Genomic DNA, 18,889 nt, shown 5'->3' on the forward strand with positions numbered 1-18,889 from the left:
ATTTCCTATGCTTGAGATACATGTATATTTTCCTTCTGTACAGTGTTAGTACTCCTCACTCATTTTGCTATTGAACTGCTAGATTTTTTTCTTCTGTATTTACAGAAGTCCTTATATATTAAGGAGAGAAGCCCTTTGTGATGTAGCTTGCAGACATTTTTTTCCAGTTTGTTGTCTGACTTTGATTAGTATTTCTAGCTATACGTATAGTGTTTTTTATGTGCCCTTCTTCTGCTTTTCTTTTAATATGATTGAATTATTTTAGGGCTTCTACAGTTTGAATCATAGTTAGGAAGCACCTGGTAATATAGAAGATAGGCGAATATGTGATTTGGAAAGATAAGTATAAAGTAAAATGCAGATTTTAAATGCTGTTAAAGTGCAGCACTAGAGTTTTTGATTCAACAGGTCTGGGGTGGGGCATAAAAGTTTGCATGTTGCACAAGCTCCCAGGTGTTCCTGATGCTGCTGCATCACTGTTTGGACCACAGTTTGGGAGCCATTTCCTTAGACTAAGAGATCCTTCAGTTCAGTTCAGTTTAGTCGCTCAGTCGTGTCTGACTTTTTGCGACCCCATGAATCGCAGCAGGCCAGGCCTCCCTGTCCATCACCAACTCCCGGAGTTCTGCCTCAAACTCACGTCCATCGAGTTAGTGATGCCATCCAGCCATCTCATCCTCTGTCGTCCCCTTCTCCTCCTGCCCCCAATCCCTCCCAGCATCAGAGTCTTTTCCAATGAGTCAACTCTTCGCATGAGCTGGCCAAAGTACTGGAGTTTCAGCTTTAGCATCATTCCTTCCAAAGAAATCCCAGGGCTGATCTCCTTCAGAATGGACTGGTTGGATCTCCTTGCAGTCCAAGGGACTCTCAAGAGTCTTCTGCAACACCACAGTTCAAAAGCATCAATTCTTCAGCGCTCAGCCTTCTTCACAGTCCAACTCTCACATCTATACATGACCACAGGAAAAACCATAGCTTTGACTAGATGGACCTTTGTTGGCAAAGTAATGTCTCTGCTTTTCAATATGCTATCTAGGTTGGACATAACTTTCCTTCCAAGGAGTAAGCGTCTTTTAATTTCATGGCTGCAGTTACCATCTGTAGTGATTTTGGAGCCCCAAAAAATAAAGTCTGACACTATTTCCAGTGTTTCCCCATCTATTTGCCATGAAGTGATGGGACCGGATGCCATGATCTTCGTTTTCTGAATGTTGAGCTTTAAGCCAATTTTTTCACTCTCCACTTCACTTTCATCAAGAGGCTTTTGAGTTCCTCTTCACTTTCTGCCATAAGGGTGGTGTCATCTGCATATCTGAGGTTATTGATATTTCTCCCGGCAATCTTGATTCCAGCTTGTGTTTCTTCCACTCCAGCGTTTCTCCTGATGTACTCTGCATATAAGTTAAATAAGCAGGGTGACAGTATACAGCCTTGACGTACTCCTTTCCTATTTGGAACCAGTCTGTTGTTCCATGTCCAGTTCTAGCTGTTGCTTCCTGACCTGCATACAGATTTCTCAAGAGGTAGGTCAGGTGTCTGGTATTCCCATCTCTTGAAGAATTTCCCACAGTTTATTGTGATCCACACAGTCAAAGGCTTTGGCATAGTCAGTAAAGCAGAAATAGATGTTTTTCTGAACTCTCTTGCTTTTTCGATGATCCAGCAGATGTTGGCAATTTGATCTCTGGTTCCTCTGCCTTTTCTAAAACCAGCTTGAACATCAGGAGGTTCACGGTTCACATATTGCAGATCCGTAGCTACTTTTTATTCTCCGCTGAGATACTCAGCATGCCTTGTGCACTTTCACACTGTTTGCATGGACTATTTCAATGTAGACCTCTCCTCTTTTCCTCTTTCTTTCTCAGAAAACTCCTAATCATCTGGTAATATTGATTCAGGTGTCACCCATTCTCTCGATTCTTTTCCTCCTTTCCAAATAACCACATTCTGCTCTGTTTCACAGAGCCCCTTGTTCGAAGCACTAGTGTGATACCAGTCCTGTGATACTCAGGCTTTCCCCATTAAAGTCATGCTACCTGAAGGCAGGGACTGTGCCCTAATCTTCATAAACTACCCAGGGCCAAGCAAAGTGCTTAAGCACATAGTACGTTCTCTAGGAATATCTGTTAAATAACATTTAACCCAACATTTTACAACTTATGAATATCCTGATCAACATGTTAAATCAATTTTTACTCTGAAAAACGTGTGTGTATGTAACAGTAGGACTTTTGGTGTCTTATTACTGGAAACTAGCCCTGGGAGATTGCTCTCAGCAGGTAAAAACCAAGCATCATCTGAGGGTGTTTATTTTTATTTTTCTGACAACAGGCTGTAGGCAGTCATTGTCAGTGTTACTAATGAGCACATATGCTGCTCTGGGTGTTGGCCTGATGTTGTATCAGCAGGGACTATCTTCTATTTACAGCTTCAGGGAAGTGTTATTGATGTTGGGTTGGTCCAGAACTGGCTTCTCTTTGCTCTGAGGGTGTTGACAAAACCTAAGATTGCTACACAGGGAAGCTTTTGGCTTTTCCCCAGCATCAGTCACTATTAAGGGAAATCACAGCCTAACCACAAACGTCACATGTTTGCCTTAATGGATCCCATATGAAGAAAGGTAGTGTTCCACCGCAGAATGCATGGAGGCTTGGGGCTTTATGTTTGTTCTGTTTTTTAATCAGTTCTGTTTGTTTTTTAATCAGGAGGAATTTGAAAGAGAAACTCCACTAGGGTAGACAAGTCTATGTTTGATAATAAGACCAAAAAAAAAAAAAAAAAGCAGTGTCAGACTCATGATTGTCACGGGTTGGTGGGGAAAACACCCCAACACAAAGTCTCAGACATTTGTTGCTGTTTCTTCTCCTCCTCCTCCTAGGTCTTCTCCTTCTTCAGGTTTGTTTTAGATAATCATTCATTGAATCATGAATGTACAGTTTCAGTACCAGTGGTACTTTCATTCTGGGGCAAGAGCCCTGATTTATTCAGAGGTTTTTATTTATTCTAAATAAAAATAGATTTCTGTAAATAATTTTGTCAGAAGGTATAAAAGATACAATATTTTAGCCACCTGATGCAAAGAACTGACTAAGTGGAAAAAGACCCTGATGCTGGGAAAGATTGAAGGCAGGAAGAGGAGACGACAGAGGATGAGATGGTTGGATGGCATCACCAACTCAATGGACATGAGTTTGAGCAAATTCCGGGAGTTGGTGATGGACAGGGAAGGCTGGCGTGCTGCAGTCCTTGGGGTCACAAAGAGTTGGATACAACTGAGCAACTGAACTGAACTGAAAAAAATATGCTTTATAGTTAAGTATATGGGTGCAGTCTTGCGAAGTTGCTTCAGTTGTGTCCGACTCTGTGCGACCCAAAGGACCATAGCCTGTCAGGCTCCTCTGTCCATTGGATTCTCTAGGCATGAGTACTGGAGTGGGTTGCCATGACCTCCTCCAGTAGATGATCTTCCCAACCCAGAGATCAAACCTACCTCTCTTAGGTCACCTACATTGGCAGGCAGGTTCTTGCCCACTAGCACCATCTAGGAAACCTTGAGACGTGTATAGATCTCATTATATAGTTTTGGGTATATGTAAATAGTTATTTACATATTTACTAATTATATAAATAAAAACAGATAAAATTCAAGGCTAGTTATTAATAGAGCCAAGTGGCAGATAATTATTAAAGAAGAATAAATTACAGTAGCTCCTTGTAAAGCCCTTACAAGATCTTTATATAAAGGTTTCTCAACTCTAAACCTTTTAAGGATTATCAAAGTACAAATCACACTGAGATGTGACCGGCATTTCTAACCCAACTGAAATATGGCAAGTAGAATTATTCATCAACCTTCACGGTATAACTATTATATTTACTCTTACAGCAGAAACCTGGAACCATTTCTGAATATTTTTTTTTCTTTATATCACAAAAGCATAGCTACTGCTTGCAACATATTTTGCATAATTATAATTTAACTCAATCAAGCAAATATTTATTAAGTACCTACCATGTTCTAGGAACTTGAAGCTGAAGTAGAATATGAAACTGAAAACTACTTTGTGGTTGCATTCAGAGGAAGATGGTGAAGCAGGGTAGGAAATAGGCTAAAAGGGGGCAGATCTAGATGATTCCTGTTTTTGCCACATTAAGGAGTCCAATATTCATCGGAAGGACTGATGCTGAAGCTCCAATACTTTGGCCACCTGATGCAAAGAGCTGACTCATTAGAAAAGACCATGATGCTGGGTTAGATTAAAGGCAGGAGGAGAAGGGGATGACAGGATGAGATGGTTGAATGGCATCACCAACTCAATGGATATGAGTTTGAGCAAACTCCAGGAGATAGTGATGGACAGGGAAGCCTGGCATGCTGCAGTCTATGGCGTCGCAAAGAGTCAGACACAACTGAGTGACTGAACAACAACAAAGGAGTCCAGACTTGATCTAAGGGCAAAAGGAAGCAATTACGGGATTCTACACAGTAGTGTGAAGATGATTCACCCTGTGTGTGATGGCTGTGTTATAGAAGGAAAACAGGAGGGAAACAGGACTGGGATGAATAAAACCAGTTAGGTTAATATGATAATCTAGGAAAGAGAGAAGGTGGCAGAGACCTCTTGGTTTCAATTGGATATGGGTGGTGAAGGGGGAGGAGATTTGAGTGATGACCAGATAACTGCTTTGGGAGACTGAGTGGACGGTGAAGCTGATATTTAAAACTGGAGATAAAAAAATAAAAAAACAAAAAAATGGAGACATAGGAGGAATAATTAGTTATTGGTGATAGGTAATGTTTCCAGTTTGAGTTTAATGTGCTCAGGCACATTTAAGAGGAGATGTCCAGTTGGTAGTTAGATGTCCAGGCAGAAGGGAGCACTGGAAATGGATTTAGGCAGGAGATACACATTTAGAGCAACCATCCTATAGCTGAAGCCAGAAACAGAATCTGACAGCCCAAAGAGCGTGTGAAGGATGGGATGAGAAGTCAATTTGGGGTAAATCTATGAAGAACACCAATATTTAAAGGACAGGCAGTGGGAACAAATTCTATAATTAAAATCTGTGACCTTTGTCCAGACTCTGTTTATTTATCTCAATCATTTAAAACTGCTATGTTATTTTAAATTTATTTTAAAAAGCTAACTTCTGAAAGGACTGAGATTTTATTAGCCTAAAGATTTCCTAGCAGAACTGCCTTGAATGAAAAGGGATATAAAACTAGCTGAGCTGCTAAAAGAAATGTTCAGTGAGTAAAATTAAGCAGGATTCCATGAAATTGGACTATGCAAACTCAAATTTAAAGGAGTTAATGCTGAGTTAAGAGAAGGCATCGGATATGGAAAAGCTTTACTAAATCAGGAAATTGTAGAGCTGGAATGACATTAGAAGTTAGGTTGTTTAAATATCTCTTTTTCAGAATAGAAATTGAGATGGTGAGACAAAGAGATGGTAAGGAATTTGCACAATTCGTAATCAGTTTGTGATTTCCCTTGACCAGGGATTCTCAATGAGTGGTTTGGGGAACCCTAGGAAAACTTGAAAGATTTTCAGAGGATTCATAAGGACAAAAGTATTTTTATAACATTGCTAATGTTATTTATCTTTCAGTTTTTTTCTCATGAGTATGTCACAGAGGTTTACAAAAGCCACATGACATGTGATATCACAACAGATTGAATATAGAAAGCAGATATGAGAATACAACCGTCCTCTATTAAACAAGATATTAAAGAGATCTATAATCATATAGAACATTTGCCACTCCCCAAACTATTTTGTTTTGGAAAAAGTGTCATTTATGTAAATATGTAATGTTTATTGTTATTTATATAATACTTATATTTTGATTAATATTATTAGTGTCATGACTATTGATATAATAACATTTCTCAGTTTTAATTTCTAGTGTGGTAAATATTGATAGATAGGACCCACCTGTAGTCCTCATGAAGTTTTAAGAGTGTAAAGGGGTTCTGAGACCAAGAAGTTTGAGAATCAATATCCTACCTTGGACTTTAAAAAATGAACCGTCATAGAGAAGTTTTACTAGCAAGTGGAGGATATACACACTTTGACTTTATAGCTCTGGTAACATAAGGAAGAAAATGTGGGAGAAATTAAATTGAATTGCTGTATAAGAAAAGAAAGAGAAAGCCTTTCCTAGGAGTAAATGTTTTCCTCCCACTTGATTGAATAGATATAAATTGCATTTTTTTCCTCTCATTTTCCCCACTGTGGACATTTGAGCCGAGTACAAGAAAAATTGCATAAGTTCTAGAAACTATGAAAGTTGACCATGGGTCTTAGAAGAGAAGACAACCCATAGATAAATCCCAATACAAAGAAGTTTCCAGGGTGCATTAGGTTTATTCAAGCTAGGAGGAAATTGGATTAGATCAAGTGTTGACTAAGGGTCATTAAAAATTAGAGGAAACAACCTCAGTGTTCATCAGCAAATGAATGAGTAAAGAAGATGTGGTATATATATACAATGAAATACTGCTCAGCCATAAAAAGGAATTAAATTTTGTCATTTGCAACAACATAGGTGCACTTGGAGGGCATTATGTTAAATGAAATGTTAGACATAGAAAGACAAATACTGTATAATATCTTTCAAATGTGGAATCTAAAAAATACAACAAATTAGTGGCTACAACTAAAAAGCAGGTTCACAGATATAGAGAATAAACTAATGGTTACCAGTGGGGAGAGGAAAGGGAGCAGGGAAATTTTAAGGATAGGGCATTAAGAGATACAAACTACTATGTATAATATAACCCACTAGGATATATTGTACAGCACAGGGAACATAGCCAATACTGTAGAATAACTTCTACAATATTGTGAATAACTTCTGAGCTTCCCCCCTGGCTTAGTGGTAAAGAATCTGTGTGCAATGCAGGAGCTACAGGAGATACAGGTGTGATTCCTGGGTGGGGAAGATCCCCTGGAGGAGGGCATGGCAACCCACTGCAGTATTCTTGCCTGGAGAATCTCATGGACAGGGGAGTCTGGTGGGCTACAGCTCATGGGGTCACAAAGAGTTAGCTGGGACTGAAGCGACTTAGCATGAGTAACTATAAATGGAGTGTAGCCTTTAAAAATGGTGAATCACTGTATTGTACACCTGTAACTTATATAATGTTGTACATCAACTATATTTCAATTAAAAAAAGTTATGGGGAAAAGTAATTTATTGTACTGTGGTATTATATTCCTTTAAATCAAGCTCTGAACTTCATATCCTCTTAAACTAATAGTAGTCAATATTTATGTCCATTTGTTATGAGGCACTCTATTTTTAGAGAAAAGGTACAACTGAGTTGAAAGCATATAATAATCTTAGACTCGATGAAACTTGTGAGGGTCACTGTTCAAACTATGAAGCTGTGACGAGCAGTTGTCCTAAATTGTATCTGACTTTTAGATGTAGTAGGGGAGAAATACATTTCTATATCATTCATCTGTTTAATAAATAATTAGGTGCCTGATATGTGCCAAGATGTAAAACCAAGCCTACAAATATAGGTCAAGTATTCTGTGGCTTAAAGAAAGATTTGTCTGACAGCAACATGTGTGACACCCAGGGGAGGAGTTGAGGATTGTAAATGAGGGATTGGAGCCTCATCAAGGCTATCTTTCCCAAACGTGGGGAGAGCAGGTTAAAGCACAGCCCTACTAATACAGACTTTTAGTGGGAAGAAGGTAGAAACTTCAGTTTTGAAAGCCCCCTGAGAAGTCTGCTTGTAGCTAGGATTATGACCCAAGAGTAAAAGAGCTTTTCTGAGGAGTAAAGGTAGTGAGGAAATATATCAGCAAGGGCTGAGAAAAATCCATAAGCCCTGACTTTGAATGACTTGAATTCCATATGGTGATCATTTGGCATAATGCTGATAGCTGATTCCTATAGTCAGTCTTGAATTTCACATCAGGAGACAGGCAAACAAAGCTCTCAGTTCTGCTCAATACAGAAGGCTTAAATTTAAATGTATTAGCCCTTCAGAAATAGTAAGCAAGGAAAATAGGAAGGTTATATACATCAGAACAAAAATACTTGTTCCTGTAGATGGAATATTTCTAAGTTAACAAAACAGGAGTAAAGTCAGGTGACTTAGGTAATGACCTTTTAACCAAAGGCACTGAGTATTTTATGACTGCCTAAAGCCTGATGCTCATTTCCAAATTGCCTGGCTGGAGGCCAAGGAGAGTCTAATTTTGATGGATTTCATTGATTATTGTCTACTTTCCCAACTTTTTTTTTCAGTTCGAAACCCAGAAGGACAGATAAAGCTTTATTCCAAAGGAGCAGACACTATTCTGTTTGAAAGACTTCATCCATCCAATGAAGACCTTCTGACTTTGACTTCAGACCATCTCAGTGTAAGTGCCCCTGTGGTAAGGTTAGCACAGTGGCCCTTTAGCAGCTTCCTGTGGTTAGGTCTTTTTTTTAAAATATCAGCTAAGTGATCTGATTTCTGAAATAGAAAGTGTGTGGAGAATGGCTGCACAGGAAACTGTGCCAATGAACGTTTAGAAACTGGCACATGGACCCACCCCTTGCCTTGCTGAACATCAGGTCAGTCACTCCAAGGTGGATGAATCCACAGCTGATGAGAAATAGCCACTGAGTGGTCCAACCAACCAACTCTGGTCAGGAGATGACTCAGGACACCAAGGGAAACCTGCTCTGACTTCCTTACAGCTGGGGGCTGTTCCACCTGGATGACTGGACTGGTTTTAGTGAAGAGGAACTGGAGAATTGCTTTCCCTTGGGTTCTGATGTGTCTGGTACTAATGTATCTGGTACTCTTAGGGTTACTCCCCTCCACCCAGGGGATAGTTTAGGGTCATGTTTATATGGTGAGAGGAAAATAATCTTTGTAGCCAACTTTCTCCTTTAAGGGTCTTTTTATTCAGGTCATATATCATGATGAGTCACTAATGTTCCCTGGGTTGAAGTTAGCAAATGCATACAGCCTGAGACTATGCAAAGTTTCTTTCTAGAAGCTTTCTAAAGGGAGCAGGGATGATCTTTGGCATACGTTTTTCTTTTTGCAAAAGAGTAAGAGTCTAAGAATAAATATAAATGTTATCTGACTTAAAAACTTGAGATTTCAAGGGTCATTCTAGCATATGTTTGAGGTTCTGTTAAACACAATATGAAATTTAAGGGCAACTGCTCAGAACTCTTATTTCCTCCTTGGTTTCTCTCCTTTAAAAAGCAATTGAGGGTTCATTTTCTTTGCCAAGCCCTATATTTAATATAAAAAAAATTCCCTGAATCTTTAAAAAACAAACAAATAAATAAAAACCTCTGCCTGACTTTAAGTTTAAAGAATGATTGTTTGGTAATATTGGTTACAAACATAGCTATTGTTTTTGTCTTCCCAATAGAGCATTCTTGATTTTCTTTTAATCTCTTCCAGAAGGCCATCATGATCCTTTAAAAAAAATTTTTTTTTTTATGAAAACAACTTTGGAATCATAAGCATTTGATTTTGCCATTGCTCAAACACCAAGGTCCTGGATTTTCATACTAAAGTATGGGAAACCTGATTTGATCTTTCTACATTTCTATGAGTATCAATTTGACTTGCTTTTGCTTCTTTCACTTTATTCATTTTGACTTCTAAATTCTGAGGTTTTAAATTTATATTTAGTTATTGGTTTTTGAATGATTTAATGATGGGAAATGATCTTGCTAATCCTAAATGTTGATTTAGGATTCAACTTGTTTCATGCACTAATTAAATAACTTAAATCATCTGTCCCCTTTTGTAGTGTCATCTTAGAGTTGATTCACTGCTGTGCAGAACAGAGAGAAAAGCACTGGTAATGCCCAGGGGTGTTGCAAGTTAAAGTCAAAGAAGTGTTTGTCGGAATTAAGAGGACAAAAGATCATTATAAGGCAGTAACTAGATTTTCAGATCAGTTGGGGACCCAGTGGTGGTTTTGGAAGGGAGGGCTTGTACAGTGTGATTGCAACATCCAAAGTGCTACCAATGGTCTACGAGATAAGTTTGGATAATTTTTCTCATACTCTCTCTGGGCTAAACCACATCACCACAGTGGGCACTGATTTTCCATTTTCCTAATTAGGGTGTGTCAAAGTTTAATTTGTGTCTGATTGCCAACCTGTGTCTGTCCCATAAGCCAGAATACAACAGAGAAGATATGCTTCATGGCAGTGCCCAAAGGAGCAGAAATGGCTATAAAAATGCTTCCAGTATAGAAGGCCATAAAGTGGCCATAGAGGCCTGTGCAAAGTGGGAGGTTTTTAGCATTTATCCAAGCATTCAACATATGTTTCTAGCTATTGTGACTGTCTGAAACACTTAGCAACTACCAGTCTCCTATGTTTAGTGAATTATTTGCATATTAGAAGGATGTAGCACTCAAGGTTTTATTTCAGACTCTCAGTTGACTGAGACACTAAAGAAGGAGTATCATCCTCTGATAAACTTGACCTGTTATTAAATACTAACTCTATAGAAGATAGTTTATAAAAAAAAATTATTTTTTAAAAGTAACTGGGCTTGATGACCTCTTTAAAATTTCAAGCAATTTTATTTTTAAAATTAGACTTTACTACAGCAAAAAAAATATTATAAAGGTTTTAGGATGAAAAGTAAAAGTCAGCTTCAACTTCTAATGGATTTGAGCAAACTCTGGGAGATAGTGGAGGACAGAGGAGCCTGGAATGCTGCAGTCCACAGGGTCATAGAGTTGGACACAACTTAATGACGAACAACCACCACCACCACTTCTAGTACTAGTTCCCAGAAGTGAAAATTTGTATTAACTTTCCTACCTTTCTCACTTTTCCTCTAGAGTTATTATTATAACGTTAATTAATACCCTTGAATTTCTGTTGCATGACATTTTTTTTTTCATCTTTATTGAATACATTTACTTTATTATTATAAATCTTGAAACATAAACACAAGTAGGAGAGAGTAAGTTTTAGACATCGCTATATTATTAGGGGGAAAGCATGGACGGAGGAGCCTGGTAGGCTGCAGTCCATGGGGTCACACAGAGTTGGACACGACTGAAGCGACTTAGCAGCAGCAGCAGCATGACTTTGGTGAGATTTCATGTTGCAGCCCCTTGTGAGAGCCCCCTTCCTTTGATTTGAGAGCCGTGGCTCCTCTGAAGGTCCTTTCTTCTCCCCTGAAAACTGAGGGCCATGGCCCATAAAACAGGCTGAATCCCTCTCATCACTAGCAGTGCTTCCATCAGGCAGAATATAGGTGAGAAACCAACATGTTGCTTTGAATGGTTACCTCAAGTCACGCGCACCATTGATCACACCTCAAAGAGGACCCTTTAGTGGGTGTTTCAGCAGTCTTAAGGGGGAATGCTAGGTCCTCTGAATGTTTCAGTCCCGTTGGAATAAAATACAAAATAAAAATAGCATCTCCCATTTCCAAGGGGACTAAAAAGTTGGAGTCAAGAGGACTAAGTTGTGCTCTTGGGCTAAAATGAATTTGAGTGCATAACTTCTTACTCATTACTTTTGTTGTTTTATTGTTGTGATTATTGTTTTGGGATGGTTCCAAGGTCTCTGTCTGTCCTGGCAGGAATTTGCAGGAGAAGGCCTTCGAACCTTGGCCATTGCATACAGAGATCTGGATGACAAGTACTTCAGAGAGTGGCATAAGATGCTTGAAGATGCAAATACTACCACAGATGAGAGGGATGAACGGATAGCAGGGCTGTATGAAGAAATTGAAAGGGATTTGATGGTATGCATTTAGAAGCATGATGGTTTGTGTTTACACAAGGGATAGTATGTGTTTAGAGATCTAGCAAGGGAATAATCCACTGGCTAAATCATCTTGCACACAGCAGATGTTACTCTTTCAAACTTTGAATCATGCTTTATATGTTGGCTTTGAGCTTGCCATATGTGGCCAGAGGATTATTTCAATTAGCAGTAGCTTATGCCATTGGAAGTCCCCCAAGATTGGAAGATAGTAGACTCCCTATTCTTTGTCAGCTTCTGGTATATCATGTTTTGTTTGATGTTGTGTTTTTTCTTCCTCCATGCTGTATGACCCACCCTTTTAGAACAGGGAAACTTGCTGTGAAGAGTGGGGATCCAGCTCTAAACCAACCTAGAGCCATGAGATGCTGATGATATCTGTACTGTCCAGAGTGTGATTTATTCTAGAAACCACTCTTCCCTAGGGCCCCAGTGGCTAGACTGTTTAGCTGTTGTGATGTACTAGGATCACACCTTGATCATCTTTGGATGAAATGTTGCATAAGAACCTTCACTTTTTAGTTCACAACATCTGATGGTTTGTTCATTGAAGAGAATGGTTCTACTTTTTATTTTGAGGTCCTGACTCTGAGATGAGGCATTTCCTTTGAGACACCTGGGGGATTCTTGAGGCTCTACAAGCCCAAATGGCTTCTGATCATTTATGCTAATGTTTTATCTGAGCATATCATATCCCTCATGTAAATTCTATCTTCCAGGATCTCTGCACTAATTGGTATGCTCACCAGTTGCCTGGATTAGGGAACTTCCTTCTGGGGGTTTTCCCAGCCCACCTCTGTACATAAAGGATGCTTGCTATATCAACACATCCTAATTTCCATCTTTATGTACTTTGACCTCTAAACTCTGTAATTAAAAGCCATAGATGTTATGGGTATTATATGCATGCATTAACGTAAGGTATTCTCTATTTTTCATTGAAGCTACTAGGTGCCACTGCTGTAGAAGACAAGTTACAAGATGGTGTGACTGAAACAGTTACAAGCTTATCACTAGCCAATATTAAGATCTGGGTCCTAACAGGAGACAAACAAGGTAATTTGAAAATAGATGATGATGTTTTGAAAAGAGGATGATCATTCTTGTGGTACAATTTTAATGAACCAGGAAGCTTAATTAGTAAGACATTTGCCCAGTACTCCACTTAGGAAAGAGTTTCAAATACAAAGAGGAAAGCGAATATATAACAAAAATTTACTATCAAACTAACCATACTTATTGCCAAATTCAGACTGAAGTTGAATAAAGTGGAGAAAACCACTAGACCATTCAGGTATGACCTAAATCAAATCCCTTATGACTATAGAGTGGAAGTGAGAAATAGATTTAAGGGACTAGATCTGATAGACAGAGTGCCTGATGAACTATCGATGGAGGTTCGTGACATTGTCCAGGAGACAGGAATCAAGACCATCCCCAAGAAAAAGAAATGCAAAAAAAGCAAAATGGCTGTCTGAGGAGGCCTTACAAATACCTGTGAAAAGAAGTGAAGCGAAAAGCAAAGGGGAAAGGAAAGATATACCCATTTGAATGCAGAGTTCCAAAGAATAGCAAGTAGAGATAAGAAAGCCTTCCTCAGCCATCAGTGCAAAGAAATAGAGGAAAACAATAGAATGGGAATGACTAGAGATCTATTCAAGAAAATTAGAGATAGCAAGGGAACATTTTATGCAAAGATGAGCTCTATAAAGGACAGAAATAGTAGGGACCTAACTGAAGCAGAAGATATTAAGAAGAGGTGGCAAGAATACACAGAAGAACTGTACAAAAAAGATCTTCACAACCCAGATAATCATGATGGTGTGATCACTCACCTAGAGCCAGACATCCTGGAATGTGAAGTCAAGTGGGCCTTAGGAAGCATCACTATGAACAAAGCTAGTGGAGGTGATGGAATTCTAGTTGAGCTATTTCAAATCCTGAAAGATGATGCTGTGAAAGTGCTGCACTCAATATGCCAGCAAATTTGGAATACTCAGCAGTGGCCACAGGACTGGAGAAGGTCAGTTTTCATTTCAATCCCAAAGAAAGACAATGCCAAAGAATGCTCAAACTACTGCATAATTGCACTCACTCCCATGCTAGTAAAGTAATGCTCAAAATTCTCCAAGCCAGGCTTCAGTAGTACGTGAACCATGAACTTCCAGATGTTCAAGCTGGTTTTAGAAAAGGCGGAGGAACCAGAGATCAAATTGCCAACGTCTGCTGGATCATTGAAAAAGCAAGAGAGTTCCAGAAAAACATCTACTTCTGCTTCATTGACTATGCCAAAGCCTTTGACTGTGTGGATCACAATAAACTGGAAAATTCTGAAAGAGATGGGAATACCAGACCACCTGACCTGCCTCTTGAGAAACCTGTATGCAGGTCAGGAAGCAACAGTTAGAACTGGACATGGAACAACAGACTGGTTCCAAATAGGAAAAGGAGTACATCAAGGCTGTATATTGTCACCCTGCTTATTTAACTTATATGCAGAGTACATCATGAGAAATGCTGGGCTGGAGGAAGCACAAGCTGGAATCAAGATTGCCGGGAGAAATATCAATAACCTCAGATATACAGATGACACTACCCTTATGGCAGAAAGTGAAGAAGTACTAAAGAGCCTCTTGATGAAAGTGAAAGTGGAGAGTGAAAAAGTTGGCTTAAAGCTCACAAACTAAGATAATGGCATCTGGTCCCATCACATCATGGCAAATAGATGGGGAAACAGTGGCAGACTTTATTTTTCTGGGCTCCAAATCACTGCAGATGGTGACTGCAGCCATGAAATTAAAAGACGCTTACTCCTTGGAAGGAAAGTTATGACCAACCTAGATAGCATATTCAAAAGCAGAGACATTACTTTGCCAGCAAAGGTCTGTCTAGTCAAGAATATGGTTTTTCCAGTGGTCATGTATGGATGTGAGGGTTGGACTATAAAGAAAGCTGAGTGCCAAAGAATTGATGCTTTTGAAGTGTGGTGTTGGAGAAGACTCTTGAGAGTCCCTTGGACTGAAGGAGATCCAACCAGTCCATCCTAAAGGGGATCAGTCTTGGGTGTTCACTGGAAGGACTGATGCTGAAGCTGAAACTCCAATACTTTGGCTACCTGATGTGAAGAGCTGACTCATTTGAAATGACCCTGATGCTGGGAAAGATTGAGGGCAGGAGGAGAAGGGGACGACAGAGGATGAGATGGTTGGATGGCATCACTGACTCAATGGACATGGGTTTGGGTAGACTCTGGGAGTTGGTGATGGACAGGGAGGCCTGGCGTGCTGCGGTTCATGCGGTCGCAAAGAGTCAGACACGACTGAGTGACTGAAGTGAACCAAATATCTTCTGTAGTACACTGTGGAGTCAGTTGAGTTTCAGTTCAAATACTTCTTAAAAATAATAGTTATACTCGTAGGCAGCAATGGTATTAAAATGTTTAACTGTTGGTTTGTATGTGCACTGATCCCAGTTTAGAACACAGAGTGGCAGAGCTCTGGAGCAGGACATTGGAGACTTCAGCATTACTTCTTTAGTTTCTTCTTGGTAGGGAGGTTTGGGAATCTTCAAGGAGGGGTAGGCTTTGGAGAGACTCAAGGAAGCAGCTTTTTATCAACTGGTATGAAAATATTTTGGTATTTTAACAGCCACCACAACTGTACAAGTGTAACCTGGCTGAATTCCAAGATTGCCCATGGAGTTGGACACGAAGAGCTGACCCACTTTCAGGCATAACAAAACTCCAAGTCATCAGAGAAAGAGTCATTAGGTTCACAATACCATCTTTCCTAGGAAAGAAAAGGTGATCAATTTAGTTTGGGTCTATTGCTAGCAGTAATGGTTAAAACAAGCATGATTTTCTGCTTGGCCATCAGTAGACCAGAAATATTCAGTTAACTGACATACATATTTTTAAGATTCTATTTACATGTTAGTTACTTTTTAGAACATTGGCGGATTTGCAGACCTGATAAATCAGTTCTCTATATGTTTACTCAAATCACCGACTACAAAATGTAAAACACAGAGAGTTGAGCTCTGTGCTGGGTTGTTAGAGACTTCACTTGATCAGTGTGTACAGCCATTCAATTAGTTATGAATACTTATAAGTTTACTACTTAGCTTTAATTTCTGTGGTTTCTACAAAGGATATGCTGAAGTTTTATCAGTTGTCTTCCTTGACTTATGACAAATCTAATGACTCTATAGAATTCACAAGAATCTAACAAATAATAAAATTAAAAATTGAATGATTGTATTGAAGATGGAAGGGGTACTTACCTATCCTAGGCTCTACTTATACAAAATTAGAGGTTGGATTGGTCAATATCATGTAATATTCTAGTTATCTAGTAGCAACAGTCCTGGTTTGTTTTTGAGGTGATATTCAAATTCCAAATTTCTAGTCACTTAATGGAAATATGGCAATGTTGCATGTGGGAGAATTTTTAAAACTTAAAATCATTTTTCTGCTGTTCAACTGAACATTGGGGAGTTTTCAATTTGTCTATTATATCAGATTGAATAATAGCTTAGTATTTCAGCTCTGCAAAGACAGTATTCAAGACTTCTGGTAAAATTTTATACAAGTAAAATGTATACATTTTACTATATCACAAGATCTTGGGATCTTTTCATGAATACTCCTTTTGGAAATCAAAAAGTTCTTTTAAAAACTAGATGAGAATGTTGAGGATTCATAGATGTTGGTTGTTTTTTTTTGTGTGTGTGGATTTAGCAAATTTTTAAATTTCTTCCTCGATATCTTGTATTTATTTTATTACCAATCATACTCTCTCTGAAGTTAAGGAGGCCTGTAGGCCTTAAGGAAATATGGAAAGGTCTCAAAACTCTAATGAAAAAGATGCTTATCTTAATAAGTAATGTTCTAACTGAAGTGGGCTTTCTTTTGTATCAGAAACTGCCATTAATATTGGCTATGCCTGCAACATGCTGACTGATGACATGAATGATGTGTTCATCATAGCAGGGAACACAGCTGCGGAGGTCAGAGAAGAACTCAGGTGAGTGTCAAAGGAAAGAGGAAAGGAGGAGAGGGAAGGAGGGGAAAGGAAAATCTGAGAGTTGAGAAAGAGTCTGCCTAATTATTTCCCCAGCACTTTAGAAAGTGCTTTCTTATAACTAGTTTTGCTTTCTCTAAACTCAGTCCATTTGGGGTCTGACCAAATGGCTTAGAGGCAAATGGCTTGCCACTTGCTCTAGTCCTGAAGGGGCTAACACAGCCCATTCAACACAGTTCACGCAGCATAACAGTGGGGCACCGTGAGCTTCCTTACTGTGTCTCCATTTAACCTTAATACTTGTAGATCGAATCTCCCAACATTTTTACACTGTCTTAGTCACTGTAGAAAATATCTGTATCATTCTCATTAGAAGCTATGGCTGGAGACCACATATGTATTTGACAAGTAAAAGTTGGAAAATCTCATTATTACTGATATAATTTTATCATTATTATTTTTTTTGTTTTTAATTTTATTTTATTTTTAAACTTTACATAATTGTATTAGTTTTGCCAAATATCAAAATGAATCCGCCACAGGTATACATGTGTTCCCCTTCCTGACCCCTCCTCCCTCCTCCCTCCCCATATCATCCCTCTGGGTCGTCCCAGTGCACTAGCCCCAAGCATCCAGTATCGTCCATCGAACCTGGACTGGCAACTAGTTTCATACATGATATTTTACATGTTTCAATGCCATTCTCCCAAATCTTCCCACCCTCTCCCTCTCCCACAGAGTCCATAAGATTGTTCTATACATCTGTGTCTCTTTTGCTCTCTCGTACACAGGGTTATTGTTATCATCTTTCTAAATTCCATATATATATGCATTAGTATACTGTATTGGTGTTTTTCTTTCTGGCTTACTTCACTCTGTAGAATAGGCTCCAGTTTCATCCACCTCATTAGAACTGATTCAAATGTATTCTTTTTAATGGCTGAGTAATACTCCATTGTGTATATGTACCACAGCTTTCTTATCCATTCATCTGCTGATGGACATCTAGGTTGCTTCCATGTCCTGGCTATTATAAACAGTGCTGCGATGAACATTGGGGTACACGTGTCTCTTTCCCTTCTGGTTTCCTCAGTGTGTATGCCCAGCAGTGGGATTGCTGGATCATTATTATTTCTATAAGTTTAATGATAGAGTCTATAGAGTCTATTGGGAAAATTAATAATTTATTTAATAATTTTTAAGTCACTAAGTCCTGTCTTACCCGTTGCAACCCCATGGACTATAACATGCCAGGCTTTCTCCTGTCCTTCACTATCCTGGAGTTTCCTCAAACTCATGCTCATTGAGTTGGTGATGCCATCCAACCATCTCATCCTCTGTCACTGCCTTTCCTCCCGCCCTCAGTCTTTCCTAGCATCAGGATCTTTTCCAATAAGTTGACTCTTTGCATCAGGTGGCTCAGGACTGGGCTTCAGCATCAGTCCTTCCATTGAATAATCAGGGTTGATTTCCTTTAGAATTGAATGGTTTGATCTTCTTGCAGTCCAGGGGACTCTCAAGAGTCTTCTTCAGCAACACAGTTCGAAAGAGTCAGTTCTTTGGTGCTCAGCCTTCTTTATGGTCCACCTCGCACATCCATACATGACTACTGGAAAAATCATAGCTTTGACTATATGGATGAAAGTAAAAGAGGAAATTGAAAAAGTTGGCTTAAAACTCAACATTCAGAAAACTAAGATCATGGCATCTGGTTCCATCACTTCATGGCAAATAGACGGAGAAACAATGGAAACTGTGACAGACTTTATTTTCTTTGGCTCCAAAATCACTGCAGATGGTAACTGTAGACATGAAATTAAAAGATGCTTGCTCCTTGGAAGAAAAGCTATGACCAACCTAGAGAGCATATTAAAAAGCAGAGATGTTACTTTGCCAACAAAGGTCTGTCTAGTTAAAGCTCTGGTTTTTCTAATAGTCATGCATGGATGTGAGTTGGACTATAAAGAAAGCTGAGTGCCAAAAAATGGATGCTTTTGAATTGTGGTGTTGGAGAAGACTCTTGAGAGTCCCTTGGACTGCAAAGAGATCCAACCAGTCAATCTTAAAGGAAATCAGTCCTGACTATTCATTG

The 18,889-nt window shown here is 39.1% G+C and overlaps 1 protein-coding gene across 13 annotated transcripts in view; it reads left to right on the forward strand.

Moving 5' to 3' along the window:
• Positions 1-18,889, forward strand: part of ATP8B4 (ATPase phospholipid transporting 8B4 (putative)) — a 345,053-nt gene that overhangs the window by 268,120 nt on the left and 58,044 nt on the right. For 12 of the 13 annotated variants that reach the window (XM_055538002.1, XM_055538000.1, XM_055537998.1 and 9 more), the window contains 4 exons: positions 8,273-8,388; positions 11,592-11,756; positions 12,721-12,832; positions 16,695-16,800. In XM_055538002.1, the coding sequence (XP_055393977.1) occupies positions 8,273-8,388; positions 11,592-11,756; positions 12,721-12,832; positions 16,695-16,800 (499 nt within the window). The remainder of the gene's footprint in view (positions 1-8,272; positions 8,389-11,591; positions 11,757-12,720; positions 12,833-16,694; positions 16,801-18,889) is intronic. The other variant, XM_055538008.1, reaches the window with a different exon arrangement.

Source organism: Bubalus kerabau, chromosome 10 (assembly GCF_029407905.1).
Source record: "Bubalus kerabau isolate K-KA32 ecotype Philippines breed swamp buffalo chromosome 10, PCC_UOA_SB_1v2, whole genome shotgun sequence".
Classification (NCBI taxonomy): domain Eukaryota; kingdom Metazoa; phylum Chordata; class Mammalia; order Artiodactyla; family Bovidae; genus Bubalus; species Bubalus kerabau.